Here is a 15,268-nt window from a genome sequence, read left to right as displayed (position 1 = left end):
CCAGGCTCCCAGTGGGGGCTGGGGGATTAGGGGCCGTCCATAAATGACGTCACGCGACTTTAGACGATTTTTGACCCCCCCCCCCCCATTGTCACACGGCATCACAAAAAGTCAGACCCCCCCCCCCTCAAATATGACGTCACAAATCTCTGCCCCCCCCCCAAAAAAAATAAAACATGCTTAAAATCGCTTTAAACTATTGTCATTGTAGTGCGTATTTAATGTGGCGCTGCACTCTGATGTTGTAGGAGAACACATTTATTAAATAGTCTATTTAATTAAGTAGAACGTGTTGTCTATATTTATTTAAAGTTGCGCATTTTGATGTGACGTCACATTTCTCACCCCCCCCCCTCGTCACACATCGTCACAAATGTCTGACCACCCCCACCCCAAGTGCATGGTGCGGCCGGGTACGCGTAGACCGTGAGTCACTGGTGAGTAACTGTCACTCATTTCCCAACGTCTCGTCTCTTCTCACAATTCAAGTTCCTAGAATCAACCCACCCGCGCCTGCAACATGGCTTCATCCCAGAGGTCGCAATCAGGTACCCGATACCCGTACCCTACCCGTACCCGGCCGGGTACGGGTACCCGTTTGCGACCCTAGTGCGGCCGGGTACGGGTAAGGAATCAAAACCCGTTTGCGACCTCTGATGCACGCCGATAGTCCAGCACGGCGGAGGTGAGGGTTGATGGGTCCCACAAATGTTGTGGGCATCCAGGAGACATAGCTTCATTTTGGTGATTTCGAAAAGTTTTTTTGGTTTGGCCATGTTTGTTGGAGTACGGAGTTCGACTGATGGCCTTAATCTAAGTTGTTGTTTGACTTGCATCCCACTGGGATTTTTGCGCACAGCGTTGGTGTACGGTGCTTTTTCTGCAATATTTTGCCGTCTTTTCTTGGATTTTGTTTGCACAGTCACATTCACTTTAAGATGTTTTCTTGTTCATGTTTTTTGTTTGTTGCGGTTGCACCCGATTCAAGAGCCGAATGGCTCACTGGTCTATACCAAATAAATGAAACTGAAAACTGAAATGCCCTGGCTTGCCATGAGAAGGCGGTACAGAGAAACGTGGACTAATCCCCCATCCGTGTTTCTTCTGTACGATGGTGTTCCCCTCGTGCGCGCGTAGGGTTTCTCCCGGGTGCTGCAGCTTTCTACCCCGTGCATCAACACTCCGTAATGGCTGGAAACATCTTAATATATAGAGGACCGCAGAGTTTGGCCAATTGTTGGCACCAGCTCGCTTTGTCTGCGCTTCCTGGCGCCTCCCGAGTCTTCGAGGGGGGCATAAACTGTGCACAATGCTGTACAAGGTAGTTCATAATACACCACACATGCTGTGTCGGTGTAATTAGAGGCATGCATGCAGGCAGACATGCATAGACCAATGCCTTATTACGAACGATACATGCATAGGGTTCACAACAAATTCCTGCCGAGGGAGCTGGTCGGAACGTTGGGTTGCTAATCCCGTGGGCTGGTGTAACCAGGAGGTTCCTACCAGTATAACACTGTATTTGTAGGGGTGTTACGGGTGGGCAAACAAACACACAAGGGGTGGTTGCGCCCGCACACATAAGAGTGCCTACATCCACGTCCGCAACGGTTAGCCCTGGGGGGCTGTGGTGGCGCTGTGATCCCCCACAGCCCCACCCCTCGGGGGGGAGCTGCTATATAAGGCGGGGAGCCGGTGGGCTCGAGGTCGAGTGTCGCAGCTTAACCAGCGAAGATCGAAGGCCAGCAGAATAGGCCCTGGGACTCCCCTGGCTCGCTGTCCTTCTAAGGACCGACCAGGGCAAGCCAGTGGCGCGGCCTTGTAAGAGCCGGTCTGGTTGGCTAAGGGTGCCGAGATCCGAGCTTGACCAGGGCCAGATCAGCTAGCCTCCCCTAACTCTCTAGTCGGGCTTGCGCTAAGGGTGTCTATGTTAGATGGGTGAAGGGGCCGCTACCCTTTAAAGAGCTGTATTATTCCCCCGGTGTGTAAATAAATAAGTGTGCCTCCGACTACGTCGTCTACGTCTCCTTGAACTCACTACATATGTAGGCTTACAATAGCAAAATATCAATTTTCTTGCGACCCCAATAGATGAAAATTAATTAAAGGCGCAGTCCCTGAAATGTCTTGCTTATGCCACTGCCAGCAGAAGGGGCCTCCACTGGAGACAGCGCCTGAGAACCCCTCCGAGGAGGGGCGGGACTTTGGCCTACTCTTCCACACTGGGAGTCGTCTTACAAGAGATGGGAGTACCAACGCTCTACCCTCGCCACACGCGATCTGCCGATAGGCTGTGGTGTAAACATTTCTATCGCTGGGTTGCCAGACAGCGTTTGGCGGGGGGAAATAAAAAAAAAATCTTGCATCGTTGTTTCAACTGCCGAGCAGAGAGATCGAAGCAAATGCAGTGTGCCAGCATGCCCGCAAACCGAACCCAATGCAGTCACTTTATTTCACCTGCTCACATCCAATACACTGGACAGGGATTCACATTGACAACATTAGATTGTTCATTGCAACAATCAAGTAAAAAAATGTACAGGTCACGCAACGGACTTGGCCAAGTGCAGTATGCGACACGCATTTACGGTATTTTATTGTGTGCAAAGAAGTTGAACATTCAAAGTTCACGGATGCGAGATCCAGTGTTTATACGAAAGCATGGAGGAATTCAAAGCTAAACAGGATATTGGAATAATCTATATTACAAACGAATTTTAAGAAACTGATTCCATCGTCTTAACCGAACCCCCCCCCTCGCCCATTTCATCATGAATAAATAAGAGGGGTTCCCCCACTACTGTTTAATATTTCATTAGCATAGTGGTTAACGCATTTCAAACCAAGGCAGTAGTCTTCAGGTGGTCAAACACCCAAGTCAACAGAAGTCCACTTTATAATGTAACTGAGTGGTGAAGAGGTCAACCTTCTGACAAGTGACTTTTAAGATCATGTGACATCATTAGCGAGGGTTACGCAGTGATACGACATGAAGTACATATTACCTGCAATGTTAATTGGACCAGAAACACGGTCGAAAAAATGGGGCAAAAACTCCATAAGAGGTTTTTTGGGATAAACACTGTTAAGTGCACATATAAGCATGGGGAGGTGCATGGTTGCAATTACGCTGAGAGACAGAGGACCACACGGACAGAACACAAATCTACGTCTCATAAAGCCAGGCGGATCGCTATGTCCATGCATTTTCCAAAAAGAGTGATCAAACGGGCTGGATAGCAAGTTAAATTACACTCCACGTGTTAATGTTAAATGTGCGACACCGATTCTAAACGGTCACTCGTGTTCCCTCGGTTTTGCACTGTAGCACAAATCTCAAACCCACACGCTCCAATAAACCGCCAACAAGTTCTATCATTTCGCAAATTAACCGTAGCTCACGACTCCTCCCAACATCTGCGGGACACTTTGATCCAGAAATCGTCCGTGAATCGCGGATTTCTGGATCTCTTCCGATGAGGGCTTCATTGTTAAGCGCTTCGCATTGCCAAGGGGCCGCTGGCTTCCATCCAATCCATCCAAATTCGCACTGTGAAGTGTTTGAATAGCCTAGCTGCAGGTAAAATCGCGGAGCTGCAGATCGCAACGGAGGCGAACATTATTTGCCTTTGTTTGACAAGGTAGGGAAGATGGTGAATTAAGTTACAAAAACAATTTTAATAAATGGTTAAAACCGGAAGTATCTTACACGAAGTTCTTGAATAATAATTGCATGAACAGAGATAAATGTGAGGAAGCCCATAATCGCTGATATCTTTGAGAACGGACATGGCACAGAGAAAGACTTGGATACCGAGTCTCAAAAGTGCACTAACATCCTTTAGCATTGGCCGATGTGTCAGAATTGGCTCAATTTGGGTCTTGAAAAAAAAAGTATGACATCGAAATCCGCAAATTTATCGTGGATTCATGATTCATGGAGTAACTAATCAGGTGATGGATTAACAGAGTCACGTGGCTAATTACTCCTGTAATCCACTGCTCACCGCATTGGCGCCGATTTTTTTTTTAAGATTCCCAGAATAACTTCTGTGGTGGCGTGCCATGGATTACAGGATGCGCGGTGACACGGTCGCCACGCATCAAGGCGGATAATTGGAATTTTGCTGTATTCATTTCTTAGAACATGTAATCATTAAGTACTCTTTTGTCCAGTGTAAACACAAATACCGTACACGCATAATAAAAATTACACAAGTACTTTGAGACTCCGCGTGTGAACAACCAGGAAATTATGAAATATTAACAAAATATATGTACGTGTAATATATACATAATTTAAAAAGGTACTGCAAAATTGGTTGTTTCCAATGCTTAAAACATGTCTTGTTAACCTCAGCAGGCCAATATTATAATATGTACGACGTTTGGGCCAACAGGCCTTTCTTCATCGGTTTGATTAATTTTGAATGATCCGTAAGAGTTGAATTAACCAACATTTCTGCTGATCCAGTTTTAAAAACAGCAACGAGACGTGGAGTCATCATTGATAGATAAGGAGACAAAATCAGCATTGTGACGAAGGCTCATAATGCAGCATTTGTACAAGAGTGGGAGACATAACCCTAAACTTGTCTGTCAGTTCAAAAGTGTCTCTAAATGCATTACACGTCAGTGATGGCAAAAAATGTTTTTGAATTAAAAAAAATAACAGAAAGGAATTTAGAAGCTATGATTGTAGGCCTAACCCGTTGACAATGTAGTCGTCTTCCACGTCGTCACACATGACTTCAACAGTGCTGCAGATGTTCACTTCTTTAATCACATCTTCATCAGAGGTGAGTAGAAACGTTCCATTCTGCAAGCAACACACGACAGCTGATGTCAAGAGTAACGAGGCCAGACACTAATGGTGGTAACAGAAAAACCTTTTACCCGTGGCACACAACGGGGAAGGGGGTAGAGTCAATGGATATAACATTTGGAAAAAAAATAGAAAGTAATCGGCAAAGGAAGGGATTCCATGACAAGATAGACCCCAAAACAAAGAGGGCACAGCTCAAGATGAGCAGCAGGAAGAAAAAAGGAGCGCTGGGCAGACAAGTCCCCTCCAAGCTCTGCAGTCCTCTATATAACAAACATTTTTTCTATTTTACCAGCTAAGGCCCACGGAGCTGTATAGCTCTTTGTCAGAAGCGACCTGGCCACAAATGATAGCTCAACCAAGTAAGTGGCTAATCATGTGGACATTTATTGCAGGCAAAAATATTCTAAATATATTTTGGGGTTATCAGCACAATTAACAAATGTTCACGTGTGGGAAGAAACCGGAGCACCTGGAGAAAAGACACGCAAACAATGCCAAGGTTGAGGCGTTGACAGATGTTACTGCACTCCATCTTATTTTTGGTGATATGTGGCAAATGTTAACGGGTAGATGAAACCAAACAACACTCTTACCTATTCTTGGGTCTTTCGGTAAAGTCACGTAGATAGGTTCAAAGAAAATAACAAAAAATAACAAAAAACTACGACGTTTCGATCGCAACACAAGCGGTCGTCTTCTTTTTTTTTCCTGAAGACGACCGCTTGTGTTGCGATCGAAACGTCGTAGTTTTTTTTTTATTTTTTGTTATTTCCTTTGAACCTATCTACGTGACTTTACCGAAAGACCCAAGAAAATTAATTGCTGCAGTCACGAAAGCTTTTAAGTCAAGATTTAACACTCTTACCTGTTTGGAAGGTATGCCACAGAGAGTTTTAGGAAGCGGCATATCCACTACAAAGACGTAGCGAGCCATTTTGAAGATCTTGTGTCCCAGCAGCAACAGCGTGAACACGACGGCAAATGAAACGATCACCGACACCAGGAAGGTGGTGAAAACCATCCACTTGGACGCTGCCAAGAGAAAGTTTGTTCAGAGACAAATACAAATCACGTGGAACTACAGGAACAATAAGTAATATTTTTTAAAAAACTTTTTAAAAACACGCTTTCATGAAATGTACCGTACTCGTAATGGCAAAGCTCCACGACTCCAGGAAGCGGCCCCGAAGCTTGCCATAACGTAAGGGGCCGTGGTGATTTACAGCCAACGTTAGTTGAGCGTGGACAATTAGACCCAAGCCGAAACATAACATATAAAAAAGATCGTTTAATGTTTGTTATTTTTAATGTTAGAATATAGTATTGTCATCAGTATGACATAAGTATACCAAGTTTGCAGTCGATAGCACATTGGGAAGTGGGTTAAAATTGAGTTGAGGATACGACAACAACAACAGAGTGAGTTAAATAAAAGCGTGTAAAAAGCACTCAGCATTTGTGCATTATGCAAAACCCATCATCAGATCCTGATGAACTGCGCGGTTGTCCTCTGTTCTTCGGTCAACCTCAAAATAAATGTAAGCACGTGGCCTGACTTGACAGGCAGAAGTGAGATGGAGACTGGAAACAGGAGACCAGTTTCGTCCATATTAGGACTCATCGGTCTACTCTTGAGTGTTGCACAAAATCCTCAGACGAGGCTGGCTCCAAAGTGCCACATCACTGGCGACGACCACTGCGTATCACGTGCTTTTAGCTATAGGACTCCGGACATACGCTTACGTGCGTTAAGATTCGCCACAACATGACAATATAACGTGGCGAAAAATGTTATCCCTGTGTTCAATCCCGACCATGACGCCTGTATATCTGGAGTTCACGTGTTCTCTCTCCCAATGGGTCACGTTTATTTTTCTCCGGATTCCTCCGAGTTTTAGCCTCCACATTTAGAGTATGCATCAATATTATTTGGTTGATAACATAACTTCCCATATGATGATGTCAGTCATTTCAATGAGCTATCATGCGTTGATCAGGTCACCTCTTAAAAAAAATTGCTTATAGCTCAGCGGACTTGACCTGGTAAATAAAATAGGGGGAAAAAATCTCTAGTTTTAAGGTACCAAACCTTTTGAAAATATCGTCATATGTGATAATTGTTGCTCATTTAATACTTTCTAAATTACATTTGTAACATTACCTGATGAAAATGTTATGAAATAAGAAACTCTGTCATTAGAGTTGTTATCCATTACACTGCATTTTGCTAAATGTTTGTTGGAGTGCGATGGCAAATGATACGCCATCGTTTTGGCAGTCCAGTAAATTACGTAAACTATTTTGTGATGCTTCTGCGTTGCCAGTGGTGCACAAGCACAAATAACAACACTAACACTCATTTTATTTTGCCAGGTAAGGCCTAATGAGCTATCACAAATCATAGCTCAACGACGTGGCTTATCACGTGGAAAATTATGGCAGCCCAACACTCTAAATCCACGCGACCATGGGGAGAGAGACATTCAAACTCCAAATATACAGCAGGCGTCAAGGTTGGGATTGAACCCATGACCTCCTGTATACCAGGCGAGGGAGTTAACATCTTGCCATCGTGGCAAGAGCTAAAAAAATCACATTTGTCAACAATACCGTGGCCTTAAAAGGAAAAATATGTTAATAGGTGATGTTTTGGGCAACAGTCCTAACATGAAGAATGTGCCATGTAGAAGGGCCATGGCCCAAGGCATTGCCTATTACTGGTAGGAACCTCCTGGTTACACCAGCCCACAGGGGATTATTGTGTCCGTCTGTCCGTTGTGCAGGGAGGGGCTGGGTGGGGAGGGGAGGGTGGGGAGGGGCTGGGTGGGGAGGGTGGGGCTGGGTGGGGAGGGTGGAGAGGGGCTGGGTGGGGAGGGTGGGGCTGGATGGGGGGTGGGAGGGGTGGGGCTTGGTGGGGAGGGGCTGGTCACCCCGTGATGCCCTTATAAAACTCAATGTTTAACCTACTCACGCAGGCTTGTGCCCGCCCTCACAGTCGGGCATATTTGTGGAATACACCACGCCGCCGTTGACCCTGGCCATTGACCGAGTAACCCAACGTTCCTACCAGCTCCCTCTGCAGGAATGTGTTATATAGTCATACCTGTCAACCCATACGGTTTACCCATATTTTTGTGCAGGGAAATTTTATTCTCAGGTCCATACAGCATATAGCTGTTTCAATACGGGCAACATGTTTTTGTCTATTTGTTTGTGTTTCTCCCTTGTGATGGGACTTTCTAGGATGAACGTTGAGATTTATAAAGGGCTCGGGTGACCAATGAGGTCTGAATTGGTCTGTAATAAGGTAGGGCGCTGATAAGGGGTTGACAGATATGTATAGTTCGCTATTTAAGGCGACGCACAGTGGTCGTGACAAATGTGTTTAGCTTTTCGTTAAAACTATTGGATTATTTTGCGTGTAACTTGACAGCGTGTGCGTTATACGCATTGCGGACTGCAAATGTGGAGTGATTATAGGCGGACAATTTTCAGGGCTTTGCAGAGTGAACTGCCGTGGAAGAACCTTGACGCAATCTTTATTTGTACCAGACGTACAGCGAAGAGCAATTCATTAAAGTCTAAAGCTATGGGAATACAGATATTGCGATCGTCATATAGCGAGATCTAATATCGTATTGCGAAAGATGATATGGCAATGTGAGTGCACGCACACTGGGCATGCAACTACACACACAGGTGCACCCCTTTACACCAAAGCTCTTCACTAATTTTCAGACATCATCAGTGTGAGGGCCGCCACACATGTGAAACCATTGGGGGTTTGACAGCACGATGATGATGATGATGGGGGGGTGTTGTCACTCTCTGTGTATTGTCGGCGCCCCGCACGTCAGGAGCCGCACTAAAGGACACCAGGGGGCCACGGGCCTTGGAATGAAGACCACTACCTGACACACATCGGGTTAGACAATCCCCTACGTTACAGACGCATAGCCATTAATTAGCTTTAATTAACCAGGATGGTGGTTTCCTGTTGTGACTTAGTCCCCCTTTTCTTTACCCCTATACAGCCCCATCCCACCAAAGAAAATCCCATACCCGTTAAGTTCGTACCTGTCTAAACTATTTTTGGAGAATGAGTAAACACGTGGGTCCCCCCCCACACTACTGTACGAGTGTGATAGCGATATCATCATTCTTCACCCAGCCCCACCATTTACCCTCCCACCCACCCCCCGCCCCGACACCCAATTCCCCTCCTGAGTGGAAACTTGAAATTCCGGTTGGCGCTTTCAAACCTTTTTAAATCCTTTATATTAAGTTCGCTTGTTTGCTTAGGACCGTGCAAATCTTTCGGTCGTTTTTAAACCCACTTCCCGTAATCCAATCGAGCTGACATTTTCCACACAGACTCGTTGTGCGTGACAATTAATGTTCGTGAAATTTTTTTTCCAAAATTTGACCCTTTTTAGGACAAAAATATTATATTTAATTACCAATTTCTTAATGGTGCAATGCAATCATCTGACCCATAGGTGGCAGCCATCTCAAGCCAGAGGACGAGAGGACTCTAGCCGCCACGCATATAACGGATTTATAGTGAAAAACTTAGTTTTTACGGGTTATATTTATTACCTTTCTCCTTTTCGGTCGTGCGGCACACTTGCTGGGACACGGCACTGAGCTTGTCCTGATTATACACTTTCATTACAATTTGGCCCGTAAAGCAGTACTCAGTGTTGTATTTGAGATTGCTGAAGTCCATGCTGGCGGTCTCGGGCGTGTAGTACTCGCACTGCTGCTGATGCTCCTGACAGTGACACAAAAATAATCACAAGACACACAAAGACAAAGAGCTGTTAGCGAGGAGCACCTATGAAAGCTGGCACGTCACACGAGAGGGTGGGTGGTCAGCACCACTGAGGACCGCCTTTGTCTCCCCAGTGGCGATTTCTTCACACACCGCACCAGCTACTCATTTGAGGCTGAGTTGACCTAGAGGAGGCCCATGACCGGTTCAGATAATCGCAACTGGTGTTGGTTCGCTAGGTTAGTAGCGCAGCACGCTAACCGTTACACTATCACTCCCCACACACACACGCGCGCATGCTATTTAGAAACAACAGCCAAAACCGTTCTAGTTTGGTACGTTTCTTTGTGTAGTGAGTAGCTCTCGATGCTCAGTAGTTAAGTGAGGCTTTTAGGGCTTTCGCGACCAATATATTTCATGATAAAGGTTTTTTTTTTTTGGGGGTTATATCGCGTAAATATCAATGTGTCGTTAACTGACCTCCGCCCGCCACAGCCAATTCGTAAGGTTTTGTCAAGTAAACAAAACGTGCCAATTAGTTACTACTGCAGCACACCGCTGTGTTGGGAGAGTAATCCGACAACAACATTCACACTCTGAGTACGTTTCCCTGGTAATTACAACCAGCTTCATCGGGCAATTTCCCATGTTCGCATTGCATGGCTATCACTCACTCCCCATTCATTCAATCCATTAATCAGCATTGACTGTCATCAATTTCGCTTTCACCGATTTCGCATCATGACAGATTCGCCCCCAATTGCTTCATCTATTTTTATTCACCTCATCACCATTACGTTCACACCAGTGGCGGTTTCTGCAAAATCTCTCAGGGGGGGCAAATGTCTGGATGATTGATAAGGATAAGGTCCACCCATGCAATGGATAAATTAACAGCTTAAGCATGTAAAGGCAACTTCACTTCTTTAATATTAATGAAAAATAAAGTGATTCTTACAATACATCTTGTTTGTTTCTATACTCACTATTATTACAATCCACTCAGTTTCTTTTATTAAAGATTCCACTAGGTGGCGACAAATAATATTGTTGACTGAAACGTGCTTACGTATGATGACGTAAGCACGTTAGTGCGAGCCCTCCCGGAAGCCATAGAGAATGCATTGGAGCGCCCGCCGTTCGAAAAAAAAACATCTTTGAATGTAAGTCTATGGGAACACTCTGGGCGATTCTCAGCCAGAGTGAAATCGCCCAAAAAGAGGCGGTACTCCACAGAACGTGACATGACGCTGATTGGACTATATCCAGAGGCACGGTAACGGCTAGCGTAACTCTGTGGTTGAATGACATTGGTGGTGCGTAGCCCAATCGCCCTAATGAAGAAACCGCCCCTGGTTCACACGTTGTTCCATTCCTAATTCTCTGTAAAGTGCCTTGGTCAGGGCGCTATATAAATTCCGTTAAGATGTCTTCTGACCCCCCAATTAATCGACCCCTAACATTTTTGTCCTTTGCATATTCATTTCTGTTTTAAATCAACCTTCAAAAAAACATTAGGTTTTAGATAATTTAATTGGGGTCACATGACATGTGGATCACCCTGCAGAACACGCACCCTCCAAGATCTGTCCTGACAGCATCCCTATATCTGGCCCAAAGTCTCCTCTGGCTCATCAGACACGTGGCCACCATGCATCTTCACATCCTAATGCCGTTCATATACCCCCATAGCAAAGGGGGAGGGGACCATTTACTCACCTGAATGCCCACACACAACGTAACGTTGTAAATGAGAGGTTGGTACAATAATGTAATGTCCTCTCCATGTAACTTTGGGGGCGACATCGCCATGTTGATGTAGTTTCTGACGACGTAGAGGTCAATGTAAGGAGCTTCTATCTGCGCTGTTGGATAAAATTCAGCATGGTTATTCAAGCAGAATTTCACTTAAGTGTCACACACGGCAATAAGGCAAACATACTTCACCAGGATCTGTCATCAAACTAAAACTAAACCTATTTTTTATTTTACCAGGTAAGGCCCACTGAGTTGTAAAGCTCTTTTTCAGAAGCGACCTGGCCACAAATGGTAGCACAACGAAGTGGCTTATCGCGTGGACATTGAAAGCAGTGAAATACTCTGAGAGCTTGTTTCTAAACATGGAGGGGAAAAACCGGAAGATCCGGAAATAAATCTGCACGGCCTCGGAGAGAACACGCAAACTCCAATATACAGGCGTAAGGGTCGGGGTCGAACCCACGCCCTCCTGTATACCAGGCGAGGGAGGTAAACATCCCGACACCATGGCACCCCTATCTTTCGCGCCCAGGTAAGTGACTTACTGTCAGTTAGAACTGAGATCTCTTCCAAGTCGGCACACGCCAAGGCGCTCGGGGTCCAAGCGCAGACTTCGATGTCGTAGTGCGCATATATGGAGAGGGCATCTGTGAGGTTGCAACTCAACTTGCTGGTCCTGTTGCAGCCGTCCATGACGAGCATCGTCTCATTATGATCTTTCTCGTAACTTCTGCTCACACAAAGGCACACACATTTCGTCCATCGGTTGATGACAATAGCCGCACAACGATCTTGTCGTACGTATTTACACATTTCAGCCTCGGCAGCCGGGTATGAGGTCGTGTGTGTGCCGTGTCTGGACTTTGTCATCATCATCATCAGCACGGTCAAGCCACGGCTGAAGGCCTCCCCCACCAAGCCGTTCCTTTGCCAGCACTCCGTCATTATCTTCGACTATCGGCCATCGTGCCTTCTAGCCGTGACGTGTCCTGCCCATGCAGACTTCTCTCAATGGTTCAAACGACGTCATCAATCTCGATTCACAAGCTCATTACTTTAGAACTGCTTTTTGTGTTTAGTTTGTTGTAATTCCCCCGCACCTCCGATTAGCAAAGTTGGCTACGTACGGTGCGAAAGAAGTTAAACATGCACACATAAAACCAATGTGCATTTCTCAAATCCATGTCTGCTCTCTGTCAATGTAACTTCTGTCTGTCGATATAATTCTGAAGACGCATCTCTTCACGGTTCTTTGCATGGTTTAAAAAATATTTTAGAGCGTTTGTAATGACCCCTGGTTCTGAACCAACCGTACACATGTACGTATGACACTTTTCCAGGAGGGTCCTGCCACGTTTGTCGCAGTAAAGGGGGGCGACGTTGCTCGGTGTGCGATCCCACTTGAGTAATTTTCAGTGTAATTTTCTTCTCCGTTATACGGAATGCAGTGAACCCATGCCTTTGGTTGCCTCAATCGTTTCACACCACTGCCGTTGTTCTCTTTGGCACTCGTTTTCTTTTTACGTACGCACGTTGATCTACTTTCGCACGGATGTTGAACTTCTTTCGCATCGTACGAAGCCAACCGTGTTAATCGGGGGTGTCCGTGTCCTGACTTACCCTCTGTAATGCACCAAGTAGAGCTGATCAGCTGGCGCCCCATTGCCCGGTTTCCAGCTCACCGATGTGAATAAATTTACCGACCTCAGCACAACGTCACGCGGGCGGGCCAGAGGCCATTCTGAAACAGACCCCACCCCCCCAAAAAGGCAACATTTTTGTTAAGCTACGGAACATGAGGCTGGAAACTCAATTCCAGGAAGTTTAAAAGTTTAACAAATAACAAAAAATATCCCAGAGCCCTGTTGTGTAAAAACACAACAGAATTCGCGGAGCCATTAATCAATTCAAATGCATTATTCCGCGCACGACTACGCATGCACCCCCCCCCTCCCCCCCGATGAATGCGTGCGAGAAGCACGCTTCCAGAAAATTTCGTCATCACATTTGGGCTGGGCTGTAAGAACAGGACTCAGCGCGTGTGGGAAACAATATAAATGAGAGCGTAAAAAAGAGAGAGACGAAAATATGATCGCTTCTTGAATTAAATTGCGACCCTGAATTGTGACACAATGAACAACGTGGGAGGGTGGGGGCAGGGGGAGGGCGGCAGCACGCGTGAGGCAGTAAACAACACATCATTAATCCACTGCTAAATGAAGGCCTCTCCATGATGGTGTGTCGGCCATCGTGGGGGTTGTTCAACCGTACTTTACCACAATGGTCAATATTCTGGTTTGTAACGTGAAGCGGACTCAAGGGTGAGCTAAGGGGAGCCGAAGTGGTTCAGGTGTTGGCCGCTACTGGCGTTAGACGTGGCCAAGAATCGAATCCTGGTTGTTGTTTATTCGAGTGCAGTGCAGCCGTACTGTTTTGTTCACGTTACTGCAAAGAAAATGATCAACAGAAAGGACATCTCGCAGTCATCCTTTATAACCGGCTAAGAGTCTATTAATATAACAAACTTATATTTCAGAGGTGCAAAAAAAGTGCAAAAATTAGGTCCATAAAATAAGAGAGTAGACATACAAGACACATTACAAAAACAAGTTTGTGCTGTCCGAGTAGAGAATCTAAAAGGCTTGCTCAAGGTTGACACGGAGAGAGAATGGATTTGAAATATAGTCGCAAGAGAGCTTTGTGAGAGGCGATGTATCCACGAATGGGGATTTGCATAGAACATGCAAAACTTTGACAAAATACTGCTTCAGTATTGCACCCTTCACGGCAAGTGCACGGCTTCGTGTTTGAGTAGGAAACATTGTAGCAATGTCCGTGTACATTGAGTCCACTGCTGGATGAGAGCCTCCCCTGTGCCGTGCGGGTCAGAGCGCTACTGAATCCTACGCCGCGCTTTTCCTGCACGGGTTGGCAAAGGCTCGGGCAGCGCAGACGTGGGAGCATAGGATCACAGTACAACAGCCGATTGTGCAGCGATGCGCCGCTCACAACGTGGCGCCACCCTGCGGCGAACCACCTACGTTAACCTGGGATAACCTGGTGCGCGTGATGGTTGCCCAATTCGTGGGCTGTCCAGGGTAATGCCGCTCCAGCTGATGCAAAAGCAGCGCGGGTGGGTGCATTCTGGGGGATTCCGTCAAAGGCAGTACAAGAACAAGGTGTACACGTATTGTATGGGCTTTGCCTCTACTGTATTAAAATCTATATTTGAATGTTTGCCGCTGTGAACCCCTCTACAGTACATGAAAAGCAGCTGTTACCCTTACGTGGGAAAAAAAAATCTGCATTGCAGGAAGGTTCCCGTTGACTAGAGGGGTTTTTGTGTGATTCCTCATGACGCATTAAGCAAGCGGGCAACTCCATCACGGTGAAGAAACCAATCTTTGGATACATGGCGTTGTCTTCATATTATCTGCAGGAAAGAAAAAAAAACTACACACCTCTTCCTGTGACTGCTACCTACCATAAGCCGCCCAATACGTGTGTTCATCCGGCTAAAACGACTACAGTCGGCCGGCTCCGCCAATTTAAACGAGCGGGGCGTCGTTTCGAAAGCTCGCGAACGTTTAATTGGTACGGGGACGAGGCGGGGCAAGGGGTGCGAATGTGAGGAGGCAGAGGTCATGCAAAACTTAGCCAGCGTCCGGCTCATCTGCAATAGCCTTGAGTATTATCTACGGGACTTTTTTTGCCAGCATCCAAGTTTCGCCTTTTGGCGTTCTCTGGTCTAACACTGGTGAGACAAGGGCCACGAATAAGTAATATTTTAAAAAAAACTTTTAAAAAAACACGCTTTAATGAAATGTACCCGACTAGTAATGGAAGAACTCCACGACTCCAGGAAGTGGTCCTGAAGCTTGCCATAACGTAAGGGGCCATGGTGA

The 15,268-nt window shown here is 46.0% G+C and overlaps 1 protein-coding gene across 1 annotated transcript in view; it reads right to left on the bottom strand.

The window, feature by feature from the left end:
• Window positions 1–2,436: 2,436 nt before the first annotated feature.
• Window positions 2,437–15,268, bottom strand: part of LOC144948682 (interferon lambda receptor 1-like) — a 28,178-nt gene continuing 15,346 nt past the window's right edge. Inside the window, exons 4-9 of the mRNA XM_078878335.1 lie at window positions 12,984–13,104; window positions 11,909–12,093; window positions 11,325–11,470; window positions 9,431–9,605; window positions 5,697–5,863; window positions 2,437–4,822 (exon numbers count right to left, since the gene is read on the bottom strand). Coding sequence (XP_078734461.1) covers window positions 4,694–4,822; window positions 5,697–5,863; window positions 9,431–9,605; window positions 11,325–11,470; window positions 11,909–12,093; window positions 12,984–13,104 — 923 coding nt within the window. The 3' untranslated portion in view covers window positions 2,437–4,693. The remainder of the gene's footprint in view (window positions 4,823–5,696; window positions 5,864–9,430; window positions 9,606–11,324; window positions 11,471–11,908; window positions 12,094–12,983; window positions 13,105–15,268) is intronic.

This window comes from Lampetra fluviatilis, chromosome 50 (assembly GCF_964198595.1).
Source record: "Lampetra fluviatilis chromosome 50, kcLamFluv1.1, whole genome shotgun sequence".
NCBI classification, from domain to species: Eukaryota; Metazoa; Chordata; class Hyperoartia; order Petromyzontiformes; family Petromyzontidae; genus Lampetra; species Lampetra fluviatilis.
The sequence above is the reverse complement of the archived record's forward strand: the minus strand, read 5'-3'. Positions and strand labels throughout refer to the sequence as shown.